The 22,622-nt window shown below is 49.2% G+C and overlaps 1 protein-coding gene across 1 annotated transcript in view; it reads left to right on the forward strand.

Moving 5' to 3' along the window:
- Window positions 1-350: 350 nt before the first annotated feature.
- The window catches only part of usp24 (ubiquitin specific peptidase 24), a gene marked incomplete at its 5' end in the record, with an annotated part of 60,657 nt that continues 38,385 nt past the window's right edge, over window positions 351-22,622 (forward strand). Inside the window, 15 exon segments of the mRNA XM_080536550.1 lie at window positions 351-653; window positions 9,784-9,952; window positions 11,650-11,717; window positions 12,563-12,706; window positions 12,823-12,945; window positions 13,116-13,151; window positions 13,401-13,466; window positions 15,114-15,179; window positions 17,468-17,542; window positions 18,016-18,174; window positions 18,429-18,543; window positions 19,882-19,985; window positions 20,245-20,352; window positions 21,203-21,298; window positions 21,474-21,635. Coding sequence (XP_080392676.1) covers window positions 351-653; window positions 9,784-9,952; window positions 11,650-11,717; window positions 12,563-12,706; window positions 12,823-12,945; window positions 13,116-13,151; window positions 13,401-13,466; window positions 15,114-15,179; window positions 17,468-17,542; window positions 18,016-18,174; window positions 18,429-18,543; window positions 19,882-19,985; window positions 20,245-20,352; window positions 21,203-21,298; window positions 21,474-21,635 — 1,794 coding nt within the window.

Consider the following 22,622-nt stretch of genomic DNA (forward strand, 5'->3'; position numbering starts at 1 on the left):
ACTCAATGAGTACATACTGCATACTGCTTACTAAATTCAGAATAAGTATGTGAAAACCAGCCATCAATTTTCCTGGAAGTAATTGCTCGCCTACTTCTCGCATACTCAAATCTCGCATACTGTACGTTCGGAACGTACTACATACTCAAAATCTACGTCATATCTAGTATGAGTAGTATGCTAGTATGCTATTCCGAACACAGCCTGTGTGACTCCGCCTGACAGACGCGGGGCGACGGGACTGTCTGTAAACATGGCGGCGTGCTGCACGGCCACAGGGCTGTGCTCGTAGTACCCCCGCGTTATTAAAACCCAGATATTATAAGTAATATAATAATATATAATCCGCCATGGAGACCGAGGAGGAGCAGCACATGACCACCCTCCTCTGCATGGGCTTCCCGGACCCCGTGGCCGTGCGCAAGGCCCTGCGCCTGGCCAAGAACGACATCAACGAGGCGGTGGCGCTGCTGACGAACGAGAGCCCCGGCCTCGGGTACGGATACGAGCCGATGGAGAGCGGCCCTGCCCCCGGGGGCCCGGGCGGGCCGAGCGGGGGTGGAGACGGGGAGAGTGGTACACAGCGCTCCACCGGAGGGGGGACCGGAGGGTTTGACCCGCCGCCCGCTTACCACGATGTGGTGGATAGTGAGGTAAGGCTGGTTCAGTAGTGATGAAGATAGTGGTGGGTTAGAGAGGAGGGTTAGACTGGGAGGATGGGGCGACATGGCCGAGCCTGGGCTGTCAAACGCGGGAGGGAAAACCTCCAAAGCATGGACTCAACCTGCATGTTCGTGACGTTAGAATTATAAGGTTCTATCTCCATTTTTGAGTTTTTATTTACATAATCTGATCCATCTGGTGTTTATTAATGCCTGTGTGGTGTTATTTTTTTAAATGTTGACATTTTTGAGTTAGTAATTCATCAAATACAAAGGTTCCATCTCACTAAAACATAATGGAATGTAAAAACATTGACGCTCAATATCTCTGAACTGCCCTAAACGGAGATAGAACCTTATAATTCTAAGATCAGGCGTGTGACAGAACCCACGTTGTTGACTTGTTGAGCTGGACCTTTTGGCTACTCGTTTGATGGGAAATGAAGGAGTGAAGTGGTGTAGAGATGAAGGACTCAGGCCAAGCGAGACAAGAGACACATGAGATGTGGGTTGCATGCTGCTGTTAGCCCCGGTTAGCTTAGCTGAAGCTGGGGGCTTTGAGGGGGAATCAGATCAGAGAGTCACGTACGAGCCACTAGTTAACCACTGGCTAACTGTTGGTTTCCACGTTTGCAACATTATAGATCGGCGAAGTCCAAATGTGCATCCGTGAGTGAATGTTAGTGGGATCGGTTGACGCCAGTGCATTCCGGTGGATCCTTTAATGTAACCGGTTAGACAACCATTACTGGTTAGATGAAGATCTGGGGTTTCGCAATCCGGTGAAGGGCTAACCAGATGTGGCCATCTTGAGCAAACAAGCTTTGCCACAATTTTATCAGAGTCAGTGTGTATGGCAACTCAAACTTCACGTCGAAATCATCATGTGAATAATAACTATACTCCAGGTTGGCATCACGTTTTTCTGTCCTGTGAGTGTTGGATCCACTGCTGTTGTCAAAGCTAGCCAGCCAACCATCCATACATCTAGCAAGCTTCTGTCCCTCCTGGCTGTTTATGTTAGTTGGGCAATCATTGAGAGGTCTGGTGGACAGCTGTCAATCATCTGTGAGAAATGTCACTTTCACATTCATATTTCCCCTGCTCTCGGTCTCTGGTGAAAGAGAGGACCATAGAGAGCAAGCACACTAAGGCTGTGTGTGTGTGTGTGTGTGTGTGTGTGTGTGTGTGTGTGTGTGTGTGTGTGTGTGTGTGTGTGTGTGTGTGTGTGTGTGTGTGTGTGTGTGTGTGTGTGTGTGTGTGTGTGTGTGTGTGTGTGTGTGTGTGTGTGTGTGTGTGTGTGTGTGTGTGTGTGTGTGTGTGTGTGTGAGAGACTTATACAGAAAATACAAGACAGACAAATACAGAATGTCAAACAATTGGGCTGCCTTGCACCAATACCACACAGCGTAGGCATCTGAAAGGAATGTACTTGCACATTCTAAACAAACACAAAAATGGCCTCCAAATCTGGACCTCCTTCCCTTGATACAGAATAAGTCCAAGAAGGAATATAGGGAAAGCCTCCCAAACCGTTCACCGTTCCAGATGAAGATGCACTCAGACCTTCTTCAGGGGAATGAGTTTGGTCCGCAGGGTCTACCGGGTGTTTTTCCAAACAGCAAACCCCCGCAAATCAAGTCGCTCCGACCAAGTCTGGAACTTGCGACCTCTGGCTTGCCAACACCATGTGACCATCTCCTAAATGACCCTGTGTTAACCAGCTACGTTATCAAAAAGATAACCATTGTTGGACAGTGCCCCCCACTGTGCCCCCCCACTGTCCACAATTGTTAGCTTTTTGATAACGTAGCTGGTTAATCACTTGAGGAGTGATTTGAATTGTTTACCGTCTTGTTCTAAAGAAAAAGAGACACATCTCTTCAGTCTTTCCTTCGTTCCTTTGCGTCCTCTATCCACACGGGTGGGGAAGGTCCTGGGTCCAGGCCTTCTCAGGGACAGACTTTTTGAGATCCGACCTGTGAGACGCGACCCACACGAGTGAGATCACGTTGACGAGGCCACGGCCTCCTGAGATGTCTCTGGAGGTGCTTGGGAACACGGTGCGTTTTGTCTTGAACTTGTAAATTAGTACGCAACCTGACATCAAACCTTTCACGTTTTGTCTTTGAAGCACAACCTGTGGCCGTGGTTCCACACGTTTGTCAGTTTTAAAGTGTTGCGCCCTGCTGAACGCAACCTTGGTGATGAGGTGAAGTAGAGAGGTCAACCTTGGTGATGTGGTAAAGTAGAGAGAACTAGAGGGGAAAGTGGTGGAGACTCAGTGGTCTTAGTTGGGATGAGTTTACCCCCATCATGTATTATGTCCTGGTCCTCCATGAAAAAACTAACTAACACTGATTGACTGCTGGATAACACTTCACCACACACACACACACACTCCTATAATAATAATAATAATAATAATAATAATAATCTGTTACAGTGTTTCCTCCAGGAATTTTTACATTGGTGGCGGATAGTCCTGACCGCGCGCGCGATATTTTTTTTTTTAGTTTTTTTTTCAAAACAACGACCTCATTTCAGCCAAAACTAGAGGATGGCCCAATTTTTTTTTATGAATATACAGAATATAAACTTGTGACTGACAGTCACATACACACACACAAAGATCATCAGCTATAATATAATACGAAGTAGGCCTACATGAGCATAAAAGCGGCTAACGTTACTGATTAACTGTTTACTGTAGTGCAGAGAGATGGTAGTCGTAGGCGGCGTATCAAATGACAAAGCTAAACGTTTAATGAAGGACATGAACGATTGTCAACAACACACTCAAGCAGTAAATAGAACAGTCTAAACAACTTGGGTACTACGCACTCAACTGCGGACGGAACAATACTCTCAACCTATAGTTCCGTGCGTGAATTATGTCAACCCACCACATTACAGAAGTAAAATCACAGTCAGATGGAGCATTCGGTAAACAGCTGAGTATCAGCTGAGTTAAAGAAAACAAACTCTTACCTTTGATGACACCCACATCAGCCCTGTTTTCCCGTACTTCTCCCGTGTGTCTCTGAAGGTCCAAATGTTCCCTGAATTTTAGCTGCATGTTTTTCCAGCATGTAATTCCGTTGTCAATAAAAAAATCGTCTCCCCTTCTTTTCCCCTTGACAATCCTGTGTCGTTGCTAAAGTGACGGCACATAAGAATAGTTTTTGACTTGCTAATGTCTGCTGATACACCAACACAGCTAGCCGATGCTGATGGCTCTCCCACTGTAGTTGTAGTTGTAGCTGGTGGTGGTGGTACCCCGCCATAAACGCTGTTAGCTGATCCACCACCTAGCTTCTTTGGTCCTGCCAGCCATGCAGTTTCGGGTCGCTCATAGCCACTGCTAGCTTCAGCAATGTTTGAAGTGTCTGGGACATCTTTTTTCTTGAAAAATCCATCCATCTGTCGCTGTTTTCGTTTAATTTTTCGAAGAAGCTCTCTGGACTGCAGCTGCTCCCGCGTTAGCATTAGCATCCATTTTTTCTTCTCCCTTCTCACCGTCACGAGCTCAAATGACACTTGTCGGCCGATCTAACTCTTAACACTCACTTACAGGACTTCTGACACCATGTCGTGTTATTCTATTAAACATACACGTGAGTCCTTCTGTATTTCAATGTAAGTGTCTTTATTTTAACTCGCTCTGTAAGCTCTACAATACCGGTCTCTTGTTGTCTCGTCGTAACCTGCCCACCTGACCTGGGGGGTATTCCATCAACGTCGCTAAAGGAAAATCCTGGCTTATTTTTGATAACTCTCGCGAGACCTATCAGAATATGCCTGGATATTTTTAAGAACTCTCGCGAGATTTATCAGACTAAACCTGGATTTTCCCTTTAGCGATGTTGATGGAATACCCCCCTGATGTCACTACGGTGGCCTGTACACAATAACAATAATACCACAGTTCACATTTAGACCAATCAGGAGCCCTTGTGTCACGTCGTCAACTGAATGTCATTAATCTGATTTTGGATCAGCGGTTAGAGAGAGATGGGCGTGGATTTAGGTGCACTTTTAGTCAACATCCATTATAGCGCTGATCTAGGATCAGATATATTTTAATCAGCTAAAATGTTCACATTTTTTTTTCCACATTTTTTTGGGAGAACTTTTTTTTTTTTTTTTTGTGGACTGAATCAATTCGTGGCGGAGGAAATTCATTCGTGGCGGCCCGCCACCAATAAATGCATGTAGAGGAAACACTGTGTTATGTTAATTATGTTCAAAATATATTTTGCTGACACCTTTAAACAAAGCGACTTACGTGAGTGCATACATTTTCAGTATGGTCCCAGCGGGAATCGAATCCACAACTTGTTAGTGCCATGCTCTAACGGAGCCACAGAGGACCACTCCTGCCATCCCTCCTCTCTTTCATCTCTTTTCTTTCTTCCTCTCTCTCCCTCCCCCTCTCTGTCCAGCTTGTTGTGTGTCTCTCTCCCTCCCCCCACCTCTCTGTCCAGCTTGTCTCTCCATCTCTTCCTCCCGCTCTCTTTCCAGCTTGTCTCTCTCTCTCCTTCCCTCTCTCTGTCCAGCTTGTCTCTCTCTCTCACTCCCTCTCTCTGTCCCCCATCCCCTCTCTCTCTCTCTCCCTCCCTCTCTCTCTCTCTCCCTCTCCCCCTCCCCCTCTCTGTCCCCCATCCCCTCTCTTTCTCCCTCCTTCTCTCTGTCCCCATCCCCTCTCTCTCTCCCTCCCTCCCCCTCTCTCTCTCCCCATCCCCTCTCTCTCTCCCTCCCCCCCTCTCTCTCTCCCTCCCTCTCCCTCTCTGTCCAGCTTATCTCTCTCCCTCCCTCTCTCTGTCCCCCAATCCCTCTCTCTCCCCCCCTCCCTCTCTCTCTCCCTCTCTGTCCAGCTTGTTGTGTGTCTCTCTTCTGCTGTTTGTGCTTAGGAGGCATGTCACAGGTCTGTGGCCCCATGTTCCTCTTCTAAATATAGCCCTGCCGTCTCACACACACGCGCCCTGCAGTCTCTGTGCTGGTCTCAGGGGGGTTACGGGGTGCATAGAAACAGACTAGGGGCTCAGTTACCTCGCCGCCCTGCGCAACCACACTCACACACACACACACACACACACACACACACACACACACACACACACACACACACACACACACACAACACCCTCCCCCTGAGAGCAGCACTTCACTCCCCACAGTGACAAGCCTAAAAAAATACCCTGTAAGTAATAGAGCATGCTGGGAAAAAAATATTCTTCTTGTTAGACGTGATGGACCCGATGTATGTGTAGGATGCCGTGAGGCCGGGTGGAAGCAACCGCATCACCACCTATCCTCTGTCTATCCTCCACATCTACACACCCCTAACACCACCTACCCTGCCTCCTTCACATCTACACACCCCTAACACCACCTACCCTGCCTCCTTCACATCTACACACCCCTAACACCACCTACCCTGCCTCCTTCACATCTACACACCCCTAACACCACCTACCCTGCCTCCTTCACATCTACACACCCCTAACACCACCTACCCTGTCTGGGGAGGAGGAGGAGGAGAAGGAGGGAGGAGGGGGGAGGTGGGAGGAGGGGGGAGTAGGGAGGTGGGAGGAGGGGGGAGTAGGGAGGTGGGAGGAGGGGGGAGTAGGGAGGAGGAGGTGGGGGTTCACTAGCACCAGCCCAGAACTAGAACTAGATTCACTAGCACCAGAACTAGAACTAGGTTCACTAGCACCAGAATTAGAATTAGGTTCACCAGCCCAGAACTAGAACTAGGTTCACTAGCCCTCCAGAACTAGAATTAGGTTCACTAGCACCAGCACTAGAACTAGGTTCACTAGCACCAGAACTAGAACTAGGTTCACTAGCACTAGAACTAGGTTCACTAGCACCAGCCCAGAACTAGAGCTAGGTTCACTAGCACCAGAACTAGAACTAGGTTCACTAGCACCAGAACTAGAACTAGGTTCACTAGCACCAGCCCAGAACTAGAGCTAGGTTCACTAGCACCAGAACTAGAACTAGTTTCATTTTGGCTCAAACCAGCAAAGTGAATGAAGAATGTGTGTGAATATGTGAATGTGTGTGAATATGTGTGTCATGTGTGTGAATGTGTGTGAATATGTGTGTCATGCGTGTGAATATGTGTGTCATGCGTGTGGACCTCAGCTGGCCTGAACCCAGCAGCTCTCTGGGCGGAGCTCCGGCTAACCTGAGGGAGTTATGAATATGTAAATGATGACTATCATAAATATGTATATAACTACTTCATCGTTTAAATAATTAAACGGTTATGTGTCCGTTTTCTCATGGTAGCCGTGTGTTTTCGGTAACCAAGAATAGGCTGTCGTGAGCGGGTGCACACGCTGCTGTGGAAAATGCGTATTTCAACTAATGGTTTATTTGATTTGATATTTGATTTGCTTACCAAAGAGTTATCGTTAAGAGGAGAACGCAGAGTATCGAAGATGGGTTGATTACGTGTGTGTGTGTGTGTGTGTGTGTGTGTGTGTGTGTGTGTGTGTGTGTGTGTGTGCCCGGCGTGTTTGACTACCACGCCCTCCTCTCCACGCCTCTTGTTGACTCAGTGGTAGTACATCACAGTATATTAACATGAAGGCCTCACCCTAGCCCTATTGGACTGGCTTCCGCCTAAAAGCCAAACCCAAAGTAAACTGCTTATGACTTTAGAAATATGTCGGATCAGATGCAAAAGCAGGATGCCATTTGATGGGTAACACCTTGACGTGTTGTGGATATGGTTTTGGATATGCTCAGATCGTAGTTCACAATAACATACACATGACACAGATAAAGATAGAGATAAAATCAACAATAATCAAAATGAAGCTGGATTTGGGCCCACATCAACACCACTACTTCCTGTTGTCGTCAGTAGCGTCAAAAATGTAGAAAAAAACACAAGTTGACAATCCAAGCGACTAGGGATGCACCGAAATGAAAATTCTTGGCCGAAGCCGAATTTAAGGAAACACTTGGCCGAATACCGAATACCGAATGTGTATCGGCAGTTTTTAATTTTATCATTGCATAAACTAAATACATTTTGCTTTTTATTCATGCTTCTCAAAGAAAGAAATTGAGATTGAAAAAAAAGAACTTTTATATATAACTTATTATAACTAATTATCGTGGGATTTAATCTCTACTGCTTTCCAGGGTTCAAGTTAATGATATTCATGATTTGTCTCTACATAGGCTTCAGAAAGTATTTAGACCCCTTCACTTTTTTCACATTTTTGAATAGATTTGCCATCAATCCACACACAGTACCCCATAATCACCCCACAAGTAAAAACGTTTTTTAATGTTTGCAAATGTATTAAAATGTAAATACAGAAATACCTCATGTACATAAGTATTCAGACCCTTTGTCACTCTTAAAATTAGGTCAAATGCTAAATGTCTTCAACAAGTCATTCAACAAGTTGAATTGAGTCCACCTGAGTGTAAGGATAATAGTTCATGTTATTTCAGAATGAATATCTTTTGTTTTTATAGTCTCTGGTTTGCATAGAAACCACCGCATGATACAGCTGCATGTCATAAACTCGTGTAGAACAGCTGGGAGTCTGAATATGTTTTCAACAAGGCAACAACTCTGCTTCTTCCGCTACGACTGCTAAGCTAACTAGCTAGATGAGTGTAAGGTTGCGTTCGTAAAGTCGCTCTGAGAGCGCTGGAGCGCACACTGGGCCCGACGTCATAGAGAAACCGAGTCATTTGATTGGACGAGAGGCATTCCACGAGTGCTGATCGGACTTCCTGAGTGAATTTACGAACGCAGCCAGTTTTGAAGCGCCTGTTGAGAGTTATATTTAATTGTATTGCGTCATCAAAACACGGCCACTATTCGGTGGTAAACATTCGGTGTTTTCACACATTCGGCCGAATACCGAATGTGCTTTATTTTGCGATATTCGGCCGAATACATTCGGTGGCCGAATGTTCGGTGCATCCCTACAAGCGACGGAACCTGTCCAAGAACTGTGCTAGCTCCTGTGCTTGTCTTGTCTGTGGTGACGAGCTAACGTAGCTAGCTCCTGTGCTTGTCTTGTCTGTGATGAAGAGCTAACGTAGCTAGCTCCTGTGCTTGTCTTGTCTGTGGTGACGAGCTAACGTAGCTAGCTCCTGTGCTTGTCTTGTCTGTGGTGACGAGCTAATGTAGCTAGCACCTGTGCTTGTCTTGCCTGTGATGAAGAGCTAACGTAGCTAGCGAGCGAGGACGGCAGGTCAGAGGTTAGAGAGGCCCGTCCACTGGTTCGATCCCTGCCCCAGGAGGGGAGGCGGAGTGTCGCTGGCGTCATATCTAAGGTGCCACTGTGCACGTTTCAAATGTCACGTTCCATTTGACGGACGGATGGGTGGATGGATGGATGGATTGCAGGGTAAAGACATCTATGTTTGGTTGGTTGGTTGGTTGGTTGGTTGGTTGGTTGGTTGTCGTGCTGGCTGGCAGACGTTCACGTGGAACACTGCCAGCCACCACCGGTGAGAGAGAGAGGGAATGGCGGGCGGTGGTGAACACAGCAGGATGTAAGGAAGGACGTCGTTAGGCTGCTAGGGCGTCAGGACGCGCTACTGAGGAGGGACAATGTAGACACAGAGTGGCTGGTGTTTGAGATTCAGGAGGAGAGGCAGAGAAGTGGTGGGGTGAGGGGGGGTTAGAGGAAGAGATGACTTTGAAATGACTCCGCTCCCTATGGCCCTTCACCGAGTGACCCAGCCAGGCCACTCAGACTCAGTCCCTCATCTCAACCCAGAGCACGCGGCCAGGCTCAACACCGCCCCGGCCACACGCACGCCTCTGCCTAGCCTGCTGCCTGCTACAGCTAGCCCCTACAGCTAGCCCCTACAGCCTTCCCTACAGCTAGCCCCTACAGCCTTTCCTACAGCTAGCCCCCACAGCTGTCCAGCTAACACACATCATATAATGAAGCACACACACACACACACACACACTGTGTTGAATGTTACACGTCCAGATCAGCAGCCAGGCTAGAGAACAGGGATGAAAGTGGCTTCCAGATAATTTAATTTCTCTGTGTCTGTGTGTCTTTCTCCCTGTGTGTGTGTGTGTGTGTGTGTGTGTGTGTGTGTGTGTGTGTGTGTACAGAGGAGTAACGACGAGAACGGTAACTGCTCGGGGGGCAGCATGGAGTTCCCCACCACCAACCTGTACGAGCTGGAGAGCCGCGTGTTCACTGACCACTGGTCCATCCCCTACAAGAGGGAGGAGTCTCTGGGCAAGTGCCTGGTCGCTGCCACCTGCCTCGCCAAGCTGGGTGAGTCTGAGTGTGTGTGTGGGAGTGTGAGTGGGTGGGTGGGTTTGTGTGGGTGGGTGGGTCGGTTGGTGAGTCGGTGGGTTTGTGTGGGTGTGAGTGTGTGAGTGTGTGGGTGGGTGGGTCGGTGGGTGAGTGGGTGGGTGAGTGGGTGTGTTTGTGTTTGTGTTTGTGTGTGTGTGTGTGTGTGTGTGTGTGTGTGTGTGTGTGAGTGTGAGTGGGAGTGGGAGTGGGAGTGGGAGTGGGAGTGGGAGTGGGAGTGGGAGTGGGAGTGGGAGTGGGAGTGGGAGTGGGAGTGGGAGTGGGAGTGGGAGTGGGAGTGTGAGTGTGAGTGTGAGTGTGAGTGTGAGTGTGAGTGTGAGTGTGAGTGTGAGTGTGAGTGTGAGTGTGAGTGTGAGTGTGAGTGTGAGTGTGAGTGTGAGTGTGAGTGTGAGTGTGAGTGTGGGAGAGTGTGTGTTCCGGTTGGGTGGTATCCTATACCTGACACCATTGAACCCAGTCCCCAAATGTAACCACGGTGTACAATTTTACCGCGGGATAAAAACCAATCGCATCGTAGGGCTCTGAGGGAGCCGGGAATTTCAAATGATGAATCTGAGACGGCAGCTGGTGAAGGACCAAAGCCCTAGCTCCAGAGCTTTCCGCAAAACCCTCTGGAACACTTTCCACGAGCAGAGCAAGCAAGCTCTGAAAAATGTGCAAGTGGTGGGGGGGGGTACTGTGCTAAAAATATTTTGTGTTGGTAATGAGACAAATTAGACGTTAGATGTATGAAACACTGGCAACAGTCACTCCAGTAAACAGCACAGAACGTGCTGCTGTGAGTCACGTGTTCCTCTGAGGAGAAGCGGTCACGTGACACGCGGTTACCCATTTGGCAACCCTGCTGTGATGTAAAAGTTGCATTAATAGCAACTTGACAGTTCCGACGATGGGCGTGTTGCTAAATATCAGATATGTAGCCAATATAATACCACCTCTGAACGCGACCCAGGTCGGATTTCAAAAAGTCAGATTTCATGTAACTTGCGCTGTTCACACGGTCATGCATAAATCAGACCTGAGTCGCATGTCGGCAAAAAAATCAGATTTGAGATCACATTTCACTGCTGTGTGAACGAAGCCATAGTTCACTTACCGGTACTACAGTTCAACCGTGGAATTATATTCACCTGACTCATTGAAGCCCTAACGAGTAAATCACCTTGGTCTGGGCCTTAGTTATCATCTTCTAAAAAGGTAACAAAGAAGAATCCAAAAGGTTTCCCAAACTTTTGCACAGGGACCTTTTCCTTTTTTAGCATTTTAAAGACTCTGAAAAAATAAAATAAATAAATAAAACAAAAGAAACCTTGCTTTAAAATTTGCAGAAAGGTGTCATGTTTTAACTTTGTAACATTTAGTGTTCAGGTTTGCTTTCAATCACTTGGAGATTAATTGTAACAGACATTTAAACCAGGGGTGCCTACATTTTTCGCACCCCACTGTACCATACAGCACTATACAATACCATACAATACCATACATACATGGGGGTTGTGTGTGTACAATTCAGTCAGGGTCAGTGTTTTCAGTGTTCTCTCTCTCTGTCTCCCTCATACCCTCTCTTACCCTCTCTCTCTTTGTCTTTCTTTATTTATTTATTTCTTTCTCTCCTCCCCCTCTCCATCTCTCTCTCTCTCTCTCTCTCTCTCTCTCAGGTCTGGCTGATGCTGATGAGAACTGTAAGAGGTTCATGGAGAGGTGTATGCACGAGGCCTTCAAAAAGGTGAACGGTCTTTTTTTTTTTTCTTCTTCAACCAAACGGTTTTGTCACAGTGCTTAAAGGGGCTATCTGAGAACAACAACAAAGCAGTCACCTCGCTATGTCTCGTTAACGGCTGCGGGATGGAGGGACGTAGAGATGGAGAGAGAGAGTGAGAGAGATGTAGAGAGAGAGAGAGAGAGAGAGAGAGAGAGAGAGAGAGAGAGAGAGAGAGAGAGAGAGAGAGAGAGATGTACCACTCTCAAATTCCTAGACGGAGCAATGTTTGCCAGGCCTGACCCTCCATGATTAAATGAGCCGTTTTTAAGTCGCATTCATCAGAGGTAATGAACGGCCGTACGTCATCCACACATGTCCAGATGTCCCCTTTAAGGCCGTGACAGACCAGGGACCGCAGAGGGAAACATGCCTTCATGTGCTGCTGTCATACTGTTGATGTCCCACACACTCTGACTGACCTATCTGTACTCTCTATCACACACCACTTTACCCCTCTCTCTCTCTCTCTCTCCCTCTCTCTCTCTCTCTCTCTCTCTCTCTCTCTCTCTCTCTCTCTCTCTCTCTCTCTACCCCCCCTCTCTCTCTCTCTCCCTCTCTCTCTCTCTCTCTCTACCCCCCCTCTCTCTCTCCCTCTCTCTCCCTCCCTCCCTCTCTCTTTCTCCCTCTACCCCCCCTCTCTCTCTCCCTCCCTCCCTCCCTCTTTCTCCCTCTCACTCTCCCCCCCCCCTCCCTCCCTCCCTTTCTCTTTCTCCCTATACCCCTCCCTCCCTTACTTATGTACTTTATTCTTTATTCGCTCTTTTTCCTTCTACTCCCCCCCTCCTTTTGCCCCCCCTCTCCCTCCATAGTTGCTGACCAGCAGTGCGGTCCATAAGTGGGGGACAGAGATCCATGAGGGCATCTACAACATGCTGATGCTGCTGGTGGAGCTGGTGGCCGAGAGGGTGAAGCAGGACCCCATACCTGTAGGCCTGATGGGGGTCCTGACCATGGTGGGTCACACACACACACACACACACGTACAGTACACACACACACACACAGGACCCCATACCCCATCAGCCCACTGGAGAACAGTTGTTCACAACGTGTGTGTGTGTGTTCTCAGGCCTTCAACCCAGACAACGAGTACCACTTTAAGAACCGTATGAAGGCCAGCCAGAGGAACTGGGCCGAGGTGTTCGGAGAGGAGAGCATGTTCGCCGTCTCCCCTAGCAACGCCTACCAGAAGGTAAGGCCCTCCCCTAGCAATGCCTACCAGGGTGGGCGGATGGAATGTGTGTGTGTGTGTGTGTGTGTGTGTGTGTGTGTGTGTGTGTGTGTTTACCCCATAGCTGAACAATCCCTCTGACTGAGTTGTGTGTGTGTGTGTGTGTGTGTGTGTGTGTGTGTGTGTTTCAGGAGCCTCATGGTTGGCTGGTGGACCTGGTGAACAGGGTAAGCTCCACACTGACCCACTACACACTCTGCAGAATAACATGACTATAGTACCACCTAGTCTTACCTAGGGCCTCATCTCACCATATCTGTCTGTTTGTCTGTCTGTCTGTCTCTCTGTCTGTCTGTCTGTCTGTCTTTCTCTCTCTCTCTCTCTCTCTCTCTCTCTCTCTCTCTCTCTCTCTCTCTCTCTCTCTCTCTCTCTCTCTCTCTCTCTCTCTCTCTCTCTCTCTCTCTCTCTCCCCCCAGTTTGGAGAGATGGGGGGGTTCACTGCCATCCAGACCAAACTCAACACAGAGGAGATTGAGATCGGGGTAAGAAAACATCTCTTACACACTCACATCTCTTACACACACAAAAAAACAACCAGTGTAGTACACTGTGTACACATGACATGGTCTCCTCCCTTCCCCTCCTCTCCTCTCCTCTCCTCTCCTGTATTCACTCTCTTATGGAGTAGACGTAGGCAGCAGCGTCACCAGAGTCACCTCTTCAGGTCTGTCAGCTACGTCAGGTCAGGGGAGGGGATGAAAGAGAGGGAGAGGGAGAGGGAGAGGGAGAGGGAGGGAGGGAGCAACATGTTGCACTAAATCTCTAGAGAGGGAGGGAGGGAGGGAGAGAGAGAGAGAGAGATATGTTGAAGTTTATCCAGGCAAGAGGTCATCTTGTTTACTCCTCTGCTCTCAGTCAGAGCAGTGACACACACACACACACACACACACACACACACACACACATAGCGTCGCCTTAATGGTGAAACGCTCCGTTGTGTGTGTGTGTGTGTGTGTGTGTGTGTGTGTGTGTGTATACTCTGAGACATCCCTGTCCCGATGCTTCCGTGGCCGGAAACCTCGGAGGCTCACAGCCATTGATTCAGCACACACACACACACACACACACACACACACAAGCTTTCCACCATTAGCATGTTAATTAGGCTGACGTGTTCCAAATAAGCAGGATGCAGCACTGAGTCTGAGACTCCTGTTACATGAGAGGGGGGGAGGGAGAGAGATTGGGAGAGGGAGGGAGGGAGGGAGAGGGAGGGAGGGAGGGAGAGATGGAGGGAGGGCGAGAGAGAGGGAGGGAGGGGGAGGCTCTCCTGTTACACACAGCTAACAACAACCGTGGCGGCTAAGGCTTCATCTGTCTAATGTAACAGAGGAGAGAGGGAGCGAGAGAGAGAGAGACTTAATAGAGGGATGAAGGGAGTGCTGCTGGCTCCCTCGAGGGTGATTCATTCAGGCCTCTAAGCATCTAAGCAGGAAGTGAAGAGAGGGGAAGCCAGTGAGAGGGGGAGAGAACCAGAGAGAGAGAGAGTGAGAGAAGAGGAGTGAGAAGAGGAGAAGAACACAGGGGGCATTCAAACAACCTCCTGATTTTTGGCACAGATGACAAAAGACAGCTGGGTTCTCCTGGGCGAGTCACACACACACCACTCAAAAGCTAGTGTTGCCCCAATCCCAAACTGACTTTTCGCTCCTAGATCTGCTGGTCGGCTAGGAGGAATGTCCACCTTTTGACTTGCCCTCCTACCCAATCCTTTCACTTCTCCAGAAGTCGTAGGTAGAGGCAGGGAAACCTACAGAAGTCGTAGAGGCCTGGAGATCTACAGAAGTCGTAGGTAGAGGCATGGACATCTACAGAAGTCGTAGGTAGAGGCATGGAGATCTACAGAAGTCGTAGGTAGAGGCATGGAGATCTACAGAAGTCGTAGGTAGAGGCATGGAGATCTACAGAAGTCGTAGGTAGAGGTATAGACATCTACAGAAGTCGTAGGTAGAGGCAGGGAGATCTACAGAAGTCGTAGGTAGAGGCAGGGAGATCTACAGAAGTCGTAGGTAGAGACAGGGAGATCTACAGAAGTCGTAGCTTGGCAGATGGAAGGGTATGGGTGTAAGCTGCAGGGTTATGAAGGATGTTTAATCTAACAATATCTGTGTGTGTTTCTCTTTCTGTAGTGTGTGTCGGCTCTGGTCCAACCCCTGGGTGTGTGTGCAGAATACCTGAACTCCAGCTTGGTGCAGGTGGGCACACACACACACACATAAACATACACACACACACACCAGGGTTTCCGTTAGAAAAATTTTCCGTCGGACATCGTGTCCGGGAAGAATTCGATTTACCGGACAAACGTGATATATTCCGGTCATCATATTAAAATATAATAAAACAAATTTTTTTCAAAATCATATATATTTTTTCCAAATCTAATATAGCTGTTTGTCGCGGTGATTACTGTTGTGTAGCGGCCTATATATGCCATTTAATGTATATTTCTCATCCGATACGATTAGATGCGAGCTATATAATATATAATAATATAACATGATTTGACGCATGCGCGCTATGCCATGCGTCAAATCCAGCGCTGAACGGGTCCAGCGCTGAACGGGCGCCTCACTGGGAACTGAACAGACAGCATCGATCAATGAACGGACTCCACATTACGTTAACTGAAGTTTGCTAAATTGTTTGGGATTAATGTGAGTTTTCTATTTTCTCTTTCCAGTTTTACCCTTTTTTAAAAATCAATAAAACAACGTCATTTCTATAACCAGGTCTCGCTGGTTGGGAAGGCATTTCGTTTAGCTCGGGAGTATGACAATGGGGAGAACATAACTGTTTATTGAGAAACAATTGATAGGCAGTCTGGGATACGTATATAAAGAAATACCACAATGTCTAGATGTATAACATTTTATTGAACAGTAACAGTGCAAGCATGTAGGCTTCTGGCGTGACACGGCTAGCCTAATTTCCGTTCATATGCCTTTTATCAGATAAAATAAAATAGAATAAAACTCTTTGAAAATAAATAGGCTTTAAATTAACTTGCAATGCGTATGTATAGGCTAATTTCCGTTCGATGTTACAGCCTAGGCCTATCGCCTATGCCTTTTCTCAGATAGATAGGGGATAGCCTTAAATAAAATAGCCTAGAGTAAAAACTCTGAAAATAACAATGGCTGCTCATATAATTCAGCTACTTATTAGGCCTACGTCGCTTTTTGGCAGCATTGAAGCGTGCAGCTGCGGACTTGAAATCAAAGCTGCAAAGTGTCTCTCCGCAACTTGCAATGCGCATTAGCCGTGTGACCTTGCCCTCCCCAAGGCGACTTCGGTCCGCAGTTTTAATTCGGTTCTGCAGAGAGAATCCTCTCTCTGCAGGCACACTGGAGACGGGAATCAAGCAGGCTATCTTGGCCAGTGTGGCCCACTCTGGGTAAATTTCGCTGAAGTCTCGGATGAGGACTTCGCAGGCTGTTGAGAAACGCAAGCCCCCATAACCACGAAGCGCTGTCATGACACCGATGGCATCTCGTTGCACGTTTGTGGCATCGATGACCGGGGCTGTGGCTGGTGCTGAGTCATCATCGCTGGTCATTTCTTGGCCAAAATGACCAATGATGGTCTGGATGGCCGGTTTAGCATATTCTTCAAGCGCTGAGGGGACGGAATGAGTGATAATGAATCAGTGATGGCCTATTTTTTTTTATGACAAAATGACATCAACAGCCAGATTAACTGAAAAGTAGGAAGGTTTAAATGTTATCCTGTTGTTTTCATCATTGTTGTTATTATAGCCTAATAATTATTATTGTTATTATGATGATGATAATTATTATTAGCCTATGAGCCTCATTGTTGCTTGGCTTCATGAAATAATTGCTAAGCTTACTTTGTTTTGCCATCTTTCCATTAATTTAATCGCTCGCTATGGTGCACTTTGAGCTGCAACGTTTGCGTATTACTATGGTGGACGGGTTGGCAGGGTTGCCAGATAGGCATGGGTTACCGCCGAATGGGCTACTGTGTTTAAGCGGTAATAGACTGGTTAAGCTGTAATCCCATCTGGCATCAATCCCATGTGGCACCTGTGCGCTGTTTCGCATAGGCCGGCCTACACATTAGGAGTCATCATCATGCCGGTGTCAAATCATATCATAATAAAAGAAATACATAGCCTATATATTCGTCTTTTTTAAAATAGAAGGAATCAGAATGTGAACTTTAGCGAATTGCATTCAAAGGGAATTATTTTCACCGGACAATATGTCCGACGACTTTTCAATTTGTCGGACTTCAACAACTTTTACCGGACAAAGACCGGTAATTATCGGTTAACGGAAACCCAGCCACACACACACACACACACACACACACACACAAATACACATAAACATACACACACACAAACATACAAACACACACACACCCTGATTATGCTTCAACATACGAGTGATTAGTACTGAATATTGGTGTGTGTGTGTGTGTGTGTGTGTGTGTGTGTGTGTGTGTGTGTGTGTAGCCCATGCTGGACCCAGTCATCCATAAGATGATCACCTACGTCCAGAACCTGGAGGAGAAGGACCTGAAAGACAAGGTAGAGTATTACCACCATGTACTCCTAAATACCCACCATGTACCCCCTAAATACCCCCCTAAATACCCACCATGTACCCCCTAAATACCCCCCTAAATACCCACCATGTACCCCCTAAATACCCCCTAAATACCCACCATGTACCCCCTAAATACCCACCATGCACCCCCCTAAATACCCACCATGCACCCCCCTAAATACCCACCATGCACCCCCCTAAATACCCACCATGCACCCCCCCTAAATACCCACCATGCACCCCCCTAAATACCCACCATGCACCCCCCTAAATACCCACCATGCACCCCCCTAAATACCCACCATGCACCCCCCTAAATACCCACCATGCACCCCCCCTAAATACCCACCATGCAACACCAATGTGTGCTGTTCTATGACCATTGGCGACCATTGCCTGGGCTGATTTCTCTCTGTGTCTCTCTCTCTCTCCCCCTCCCTCCCCCCTCTCCCAGAGGTTGGTCAGTATCCCAGAGCTGCTGTCGGCCATCAAGCTGCTGTGCATGCGCTTCCAGAGGGAACTGGTCACGGTGGTGGACGACCTGAGACTGGACACCCTGCTGAGGATGCTCAAGACCCCCCACTTCTCCACCAAGATGAACTCCCTCAAAGAGGTCAGGGGGTCAGGGGTCAGGGTGGGTCAGGTGGGGTGGGGGGGGCCATACAGGAAGACTTGGTCACGTGTTTCATCTCAACACCGTTAGTCAGCGGCGAAGACAAGCGTGTGTGTTAGGGATTGGGGTGTCAGGAGGGTGTCTGACTTCTCTTGGTGTCTGTGTGTGTGTGTGTGTGTGTGTGTGTGTGTCTGTGTCTGTGTGTGTGTCTCTGTGTCTCTGTGTGTCTGTGTCTGTGTCTGTTTGTGAGCCAGGTGACCAAGCTGATCGAGGAGAGCACGGTGTCGAAGACGGTGAAGAACGCCATCGACACAGACAGACTGCTGGACTGGCTGGTGGAGAACTCGGTCCTGTCAATAGCCCTGGAGGGTAAGACCCCTCTGTTACCCCTCTGTTACCCCAGGGGGAGGCTGGGGGTCCGGGGGGGGTCCACTGGTCTGGTACCATGGCCTGGGGTGGTCCACTGGGGTGGCACCATGGCCTGGGGTGGTCCAGTGGTTTGGTACCATGGCCTGGGGTGGTCCAGTGGCCTGGTACCATGGCCTGGGGTGGTCCAGTGGCCTGGTACCATGGCCTGGGGTGGTCCAGTGGTCTTGTACCATCGCCTGGGGTGGTCCAGTGATCTAGCACCATGGCCTGGGGTGGTCCAGTGGTCTGGTACCATGGCCTGGGGTGGTCCAGTGGTCCGGCACCATGGCCTGGGGTGGTCCAGTGGTCTGGTACCATGGCCTGGGGTGGTCAAGTGGTCTGCTACCATGGCCTGGGGTGGTCCAGTGGTCTGGTACCATGGCCTGGGGTGGTCCAGTGGTCCGGCACCATGGCCTGGGGTGGTCCAGTGGTCTGGTACCATGGCCTGGGGTGGTCAAGTGGTCTGCTACCATGGCCTGGGATGGTCCAGTGGTCTGCTACCATGGCCTGGGGTGGTCCAGTCAGTGTTTCCTCTATATGCATTTATTGGTGGCGGGCCGCCACGAACGAATTTCCTCCGCCACTAATTGATTCAGACAGTCCACTTTGATTCAGGCTGCGCAGAAAGGCAGCGAGTTATTATGACCGGAGAACAGAAAAAAAGCAGATTGAAGCTAGATTTAGGCTGCTTCCAGACCAACATTTCGTTACGATTTAGGGCGTAGTTATTTACAATATGTTACAATGTTGCAATTAACCTCGTCGTTTGTGTTCGCTCTGCAATCGAGACTGAATCTCTCAACAGGCGCGCGGCGCGAGGCGACGCGCTTTCAAGACAGTTTTGTGATTGGTCCGAATTTAGCGGGACATTTGGATTTCAGGAAATCCCTCTCCTCTCTCTTAGCCCGTCGCCGGTGCCTTTAATCCCATACGTATCCTAATCGAAAACGGAACATCATCAGCGACGACTGTGGGGTTCTTGCATTTACTGCTGTTCTCTGGTTCATGTTCTTATACCAGTGCTCAGTATAGAGTATTTTAAATGAACATTCGTAATGTCTGTCTCTGATGTTCATGGTCAACTAAATCAGGCTATTTGTGAAAAATCTGGAGGAAACACTGCCAGTGGTCTGCTACCATGGCCCGGGGTGGTCCCTCCGTTTGGATGTCCAGTCCTCAGGTCAATGGTTTGTTGTTGACATTCAGGCTGTCTTGTCTGTTTCCTTTAAACCAGTCCTACTAGTACACTTCACTGATTGTGCGTGTGTGTGTGTGTGTGTGTGTTGTTTTTTTTTGCAGGTAACATTGACCAGGCCCAGTACTGTGAGAGGATAAAGGGCATCATTGAGCTGCTGGGCAGTAAACTGTCTCTGGACGAACTCTCCAAGATCTGGAAGATCCAGGTACACACACACACATACACACACACACACACACACACATACACATACACACACACACACACACACATACACACACACACACACACACATACACACACACACACAGTCCAATAAGATTCAGCTGCTCTTGAACTCATCCATAGCATACTCCCTCTCCTCTTCACGCATCATTCCCTGCACACTGTCCCTCTTGTCTATAAGGCGTTAAGTAGAGCTGTGTGTGTGTGTGTGTGTGTGTGTGTGTGTGTGTGTGTCTCAGGCGGGCCAGTCGTCGACGGTGATTGAGAACATACACACCATCATCGCTGCGGCCGCCGTCAAGTTCAACTTCGACCAGCTGAGCCACCTGTTTGTCCTCATACAGAAGGTGCGTCTCTCACTGAGCCGGGGGGCTGGTCAGAGCCGGGGGGCTGGTCAGAGCTGGGGGGGCTGGTCAGAGCTGGGGGGGCTGGTCAGAGCTGGGGGGGCTGGTCAGAGCTGGGGGGGCTGGTCAGAGCCGGGGGGGCTGGTCAGAGCTGGGGGGGCTGGTCAGAGCTGGGGGGCTGGTCAGAGCTGGGGGGGCTGGTCAGAGACGGGGGGCTGGTCAGAGCTGGGGGGGCTGGTCAGAGCCGGGGGGGCTGGTCAGAGCTGGGGGGGCTGGTCAGAGCCGGGGGGCTGGTCAGAGCTGGGGGGGGGCTGGTCAGAGCCGGGGGGGCTGGTCAGAGCTGGGGGGGCTGGTCAGAGCTGGGGGGGCTGGTCAGAGCTGGGGGGCTGGTCAGAGCTGGGGGGCTGGTCAGAGCTGGGCGGGGCTGGTCAGAGCTGGGGGGGCTGGTCAGAGCTGGGGGGCTGGTCAGAGCTGGGGGGCTGGTCAGAGCTGGGGGGGCTGGTCAGAGCCTGGGGGGGCTGGTCAGAGCCGGGGGGGCTGGTCAGAGCTGGGGGGGCTGGTCAAAGCTGGGGGGGCTGGTCAGAGCTGGGGGGCTGGTCAGAGCTGGGGGGCTGGTCAGAGCCGGGGGGGCTGGTCAGAGCTGGGGGGGCTGGTCAGAGCTGGGGGGCTGGTCAGAGCTGGGGGGGCTGGTCAGAGACGGGGGGGCTGGTCAGAGCTGGGGGGGCTGGTCAGAGCCGGGGGGCTGGTCAGAGCCGGGGGGGCTGGTCAGAGCTGGGGGGGCTGGTCAGAGCTGGGGGGGCTGGTCAAAGCTGGGGACGCTGTCTGGGGCTACTAACCTGTGTGTGTGTTACAGAGCTGGGAGGTGGAGAGTGACCGTGTGAGGCAGAAACTTCTGAGTCTGATCGGGAGGATCGGCAGAGAAGCACGCTCTGAAGCCACGACCGGAAAGGGTGTGTGTGTGTGTGTGTGTGTGTGTGTGTGTGTGTGTGTTTTTTGTTTAGACGTCTACAGGGTTCCTTCTTTCAAATCATAGAACTAAGACTGTGACTGTCGTGTGTGTGTGTGTCTCTGTGTGTCTCTGTGTGTCTCTGTGTGTGTGTGTGTGTGTGTGTGTGTGTGTGTAGGTGTTGGAGGTCCTGTGGGAGCTGGCCCACCTGCCCACCCTGCCCCCCAGCCTGGTCCAGCAGGCGTCAGAGGAGCACCTGGGCATCCTGAGTGACGCCTACGCCGTCAAGGAGACCGTGAAGCGCAGCTACATCATCAAATGCATCGAGGACATCAAGAAGGTGAGACGCGTCCACCCCACCGCCCCTCAGGCCCCTCAGAACCACCCCACAGTAGTGTTCTAACACTGGCCCAGTCAGCATGCTCTGATGTGTGTTTGCTTCAGCTTGGTTTGTCATCTTCTTGGATTTTCATCTTCTTGGTTTTTCATCTTCCTGGTTTCATCCTCTCAGGACTGAAGCATCTTCCCTTTTAAACACCACTCGACCACTGGCCCGTGATGTGGAGATGAGATCTCTGTTGATTGTTGGGAGCTTAAAGGAAATCTCTTGTGACGAGATAGATCCCGGCTGGACGAGACAGCTAACAGTACCTGCGCCAAAAAGATAGCGATGGCCAGCGCTACGACCATAGATATTATATACATCTACAGTAAATACCTTAAACATTCAAACGCTCCTCCGGAATATCACTAATTCAGACACAAACACGTTTGATACTCTTCAGCCTTCACGTTGTCATTTCTTTCTAATAGCCTGTGAGTGATGCTACGTGTAATGATGCACTCAACTGTTTACTAGGCCTCAGCCAATAGATTGTTGCTCATTTCCCTTGACAAGTCAACTTTAGAACTTTAGCCGCCGCTATTGCGAAACAATTCTCCGGTAGTATTTGCCTGCTGAAGGAAAAGCCATAGGCATACATGAAAACAACTATTATCTGCGATAAATGACTTGCTACATCGATGTTGGGCAAAGGAAAACTACAGACTGACCCCTCTCACGCTGCAGGTTTGTGTCGGAGCGAAACAGGAACTAAAATCATTAGGCCTAAATGAGACACAAAATAGATATTTAACAATATATACATAATGTGTCTGTGTATGTATATATCTATACACATGTATTATGCCTACTCGCAGATGACCTGGATGAGACGTAGACCACTGAGCCTAACTATCTCTTAAACATATTCATCACAGTATTAAATACAACATTTTAGATTTGGTGGCCTGGAAAGGGTGGAATGCTCCTGTCCTCTCCTGCTCT

This window comes from Nansenia antarctica (genome assembly GCF_963989245.1).
Source record: "Nansenia antarctica genome assembly, chromosome: 7".
NCBI classification, from domain to species: Eukaryota; Metazoa; Chordata; class Actinopteri; order Argentiniformes; family Microstomatidae; genus Nansenia; species Nansenia antarctica.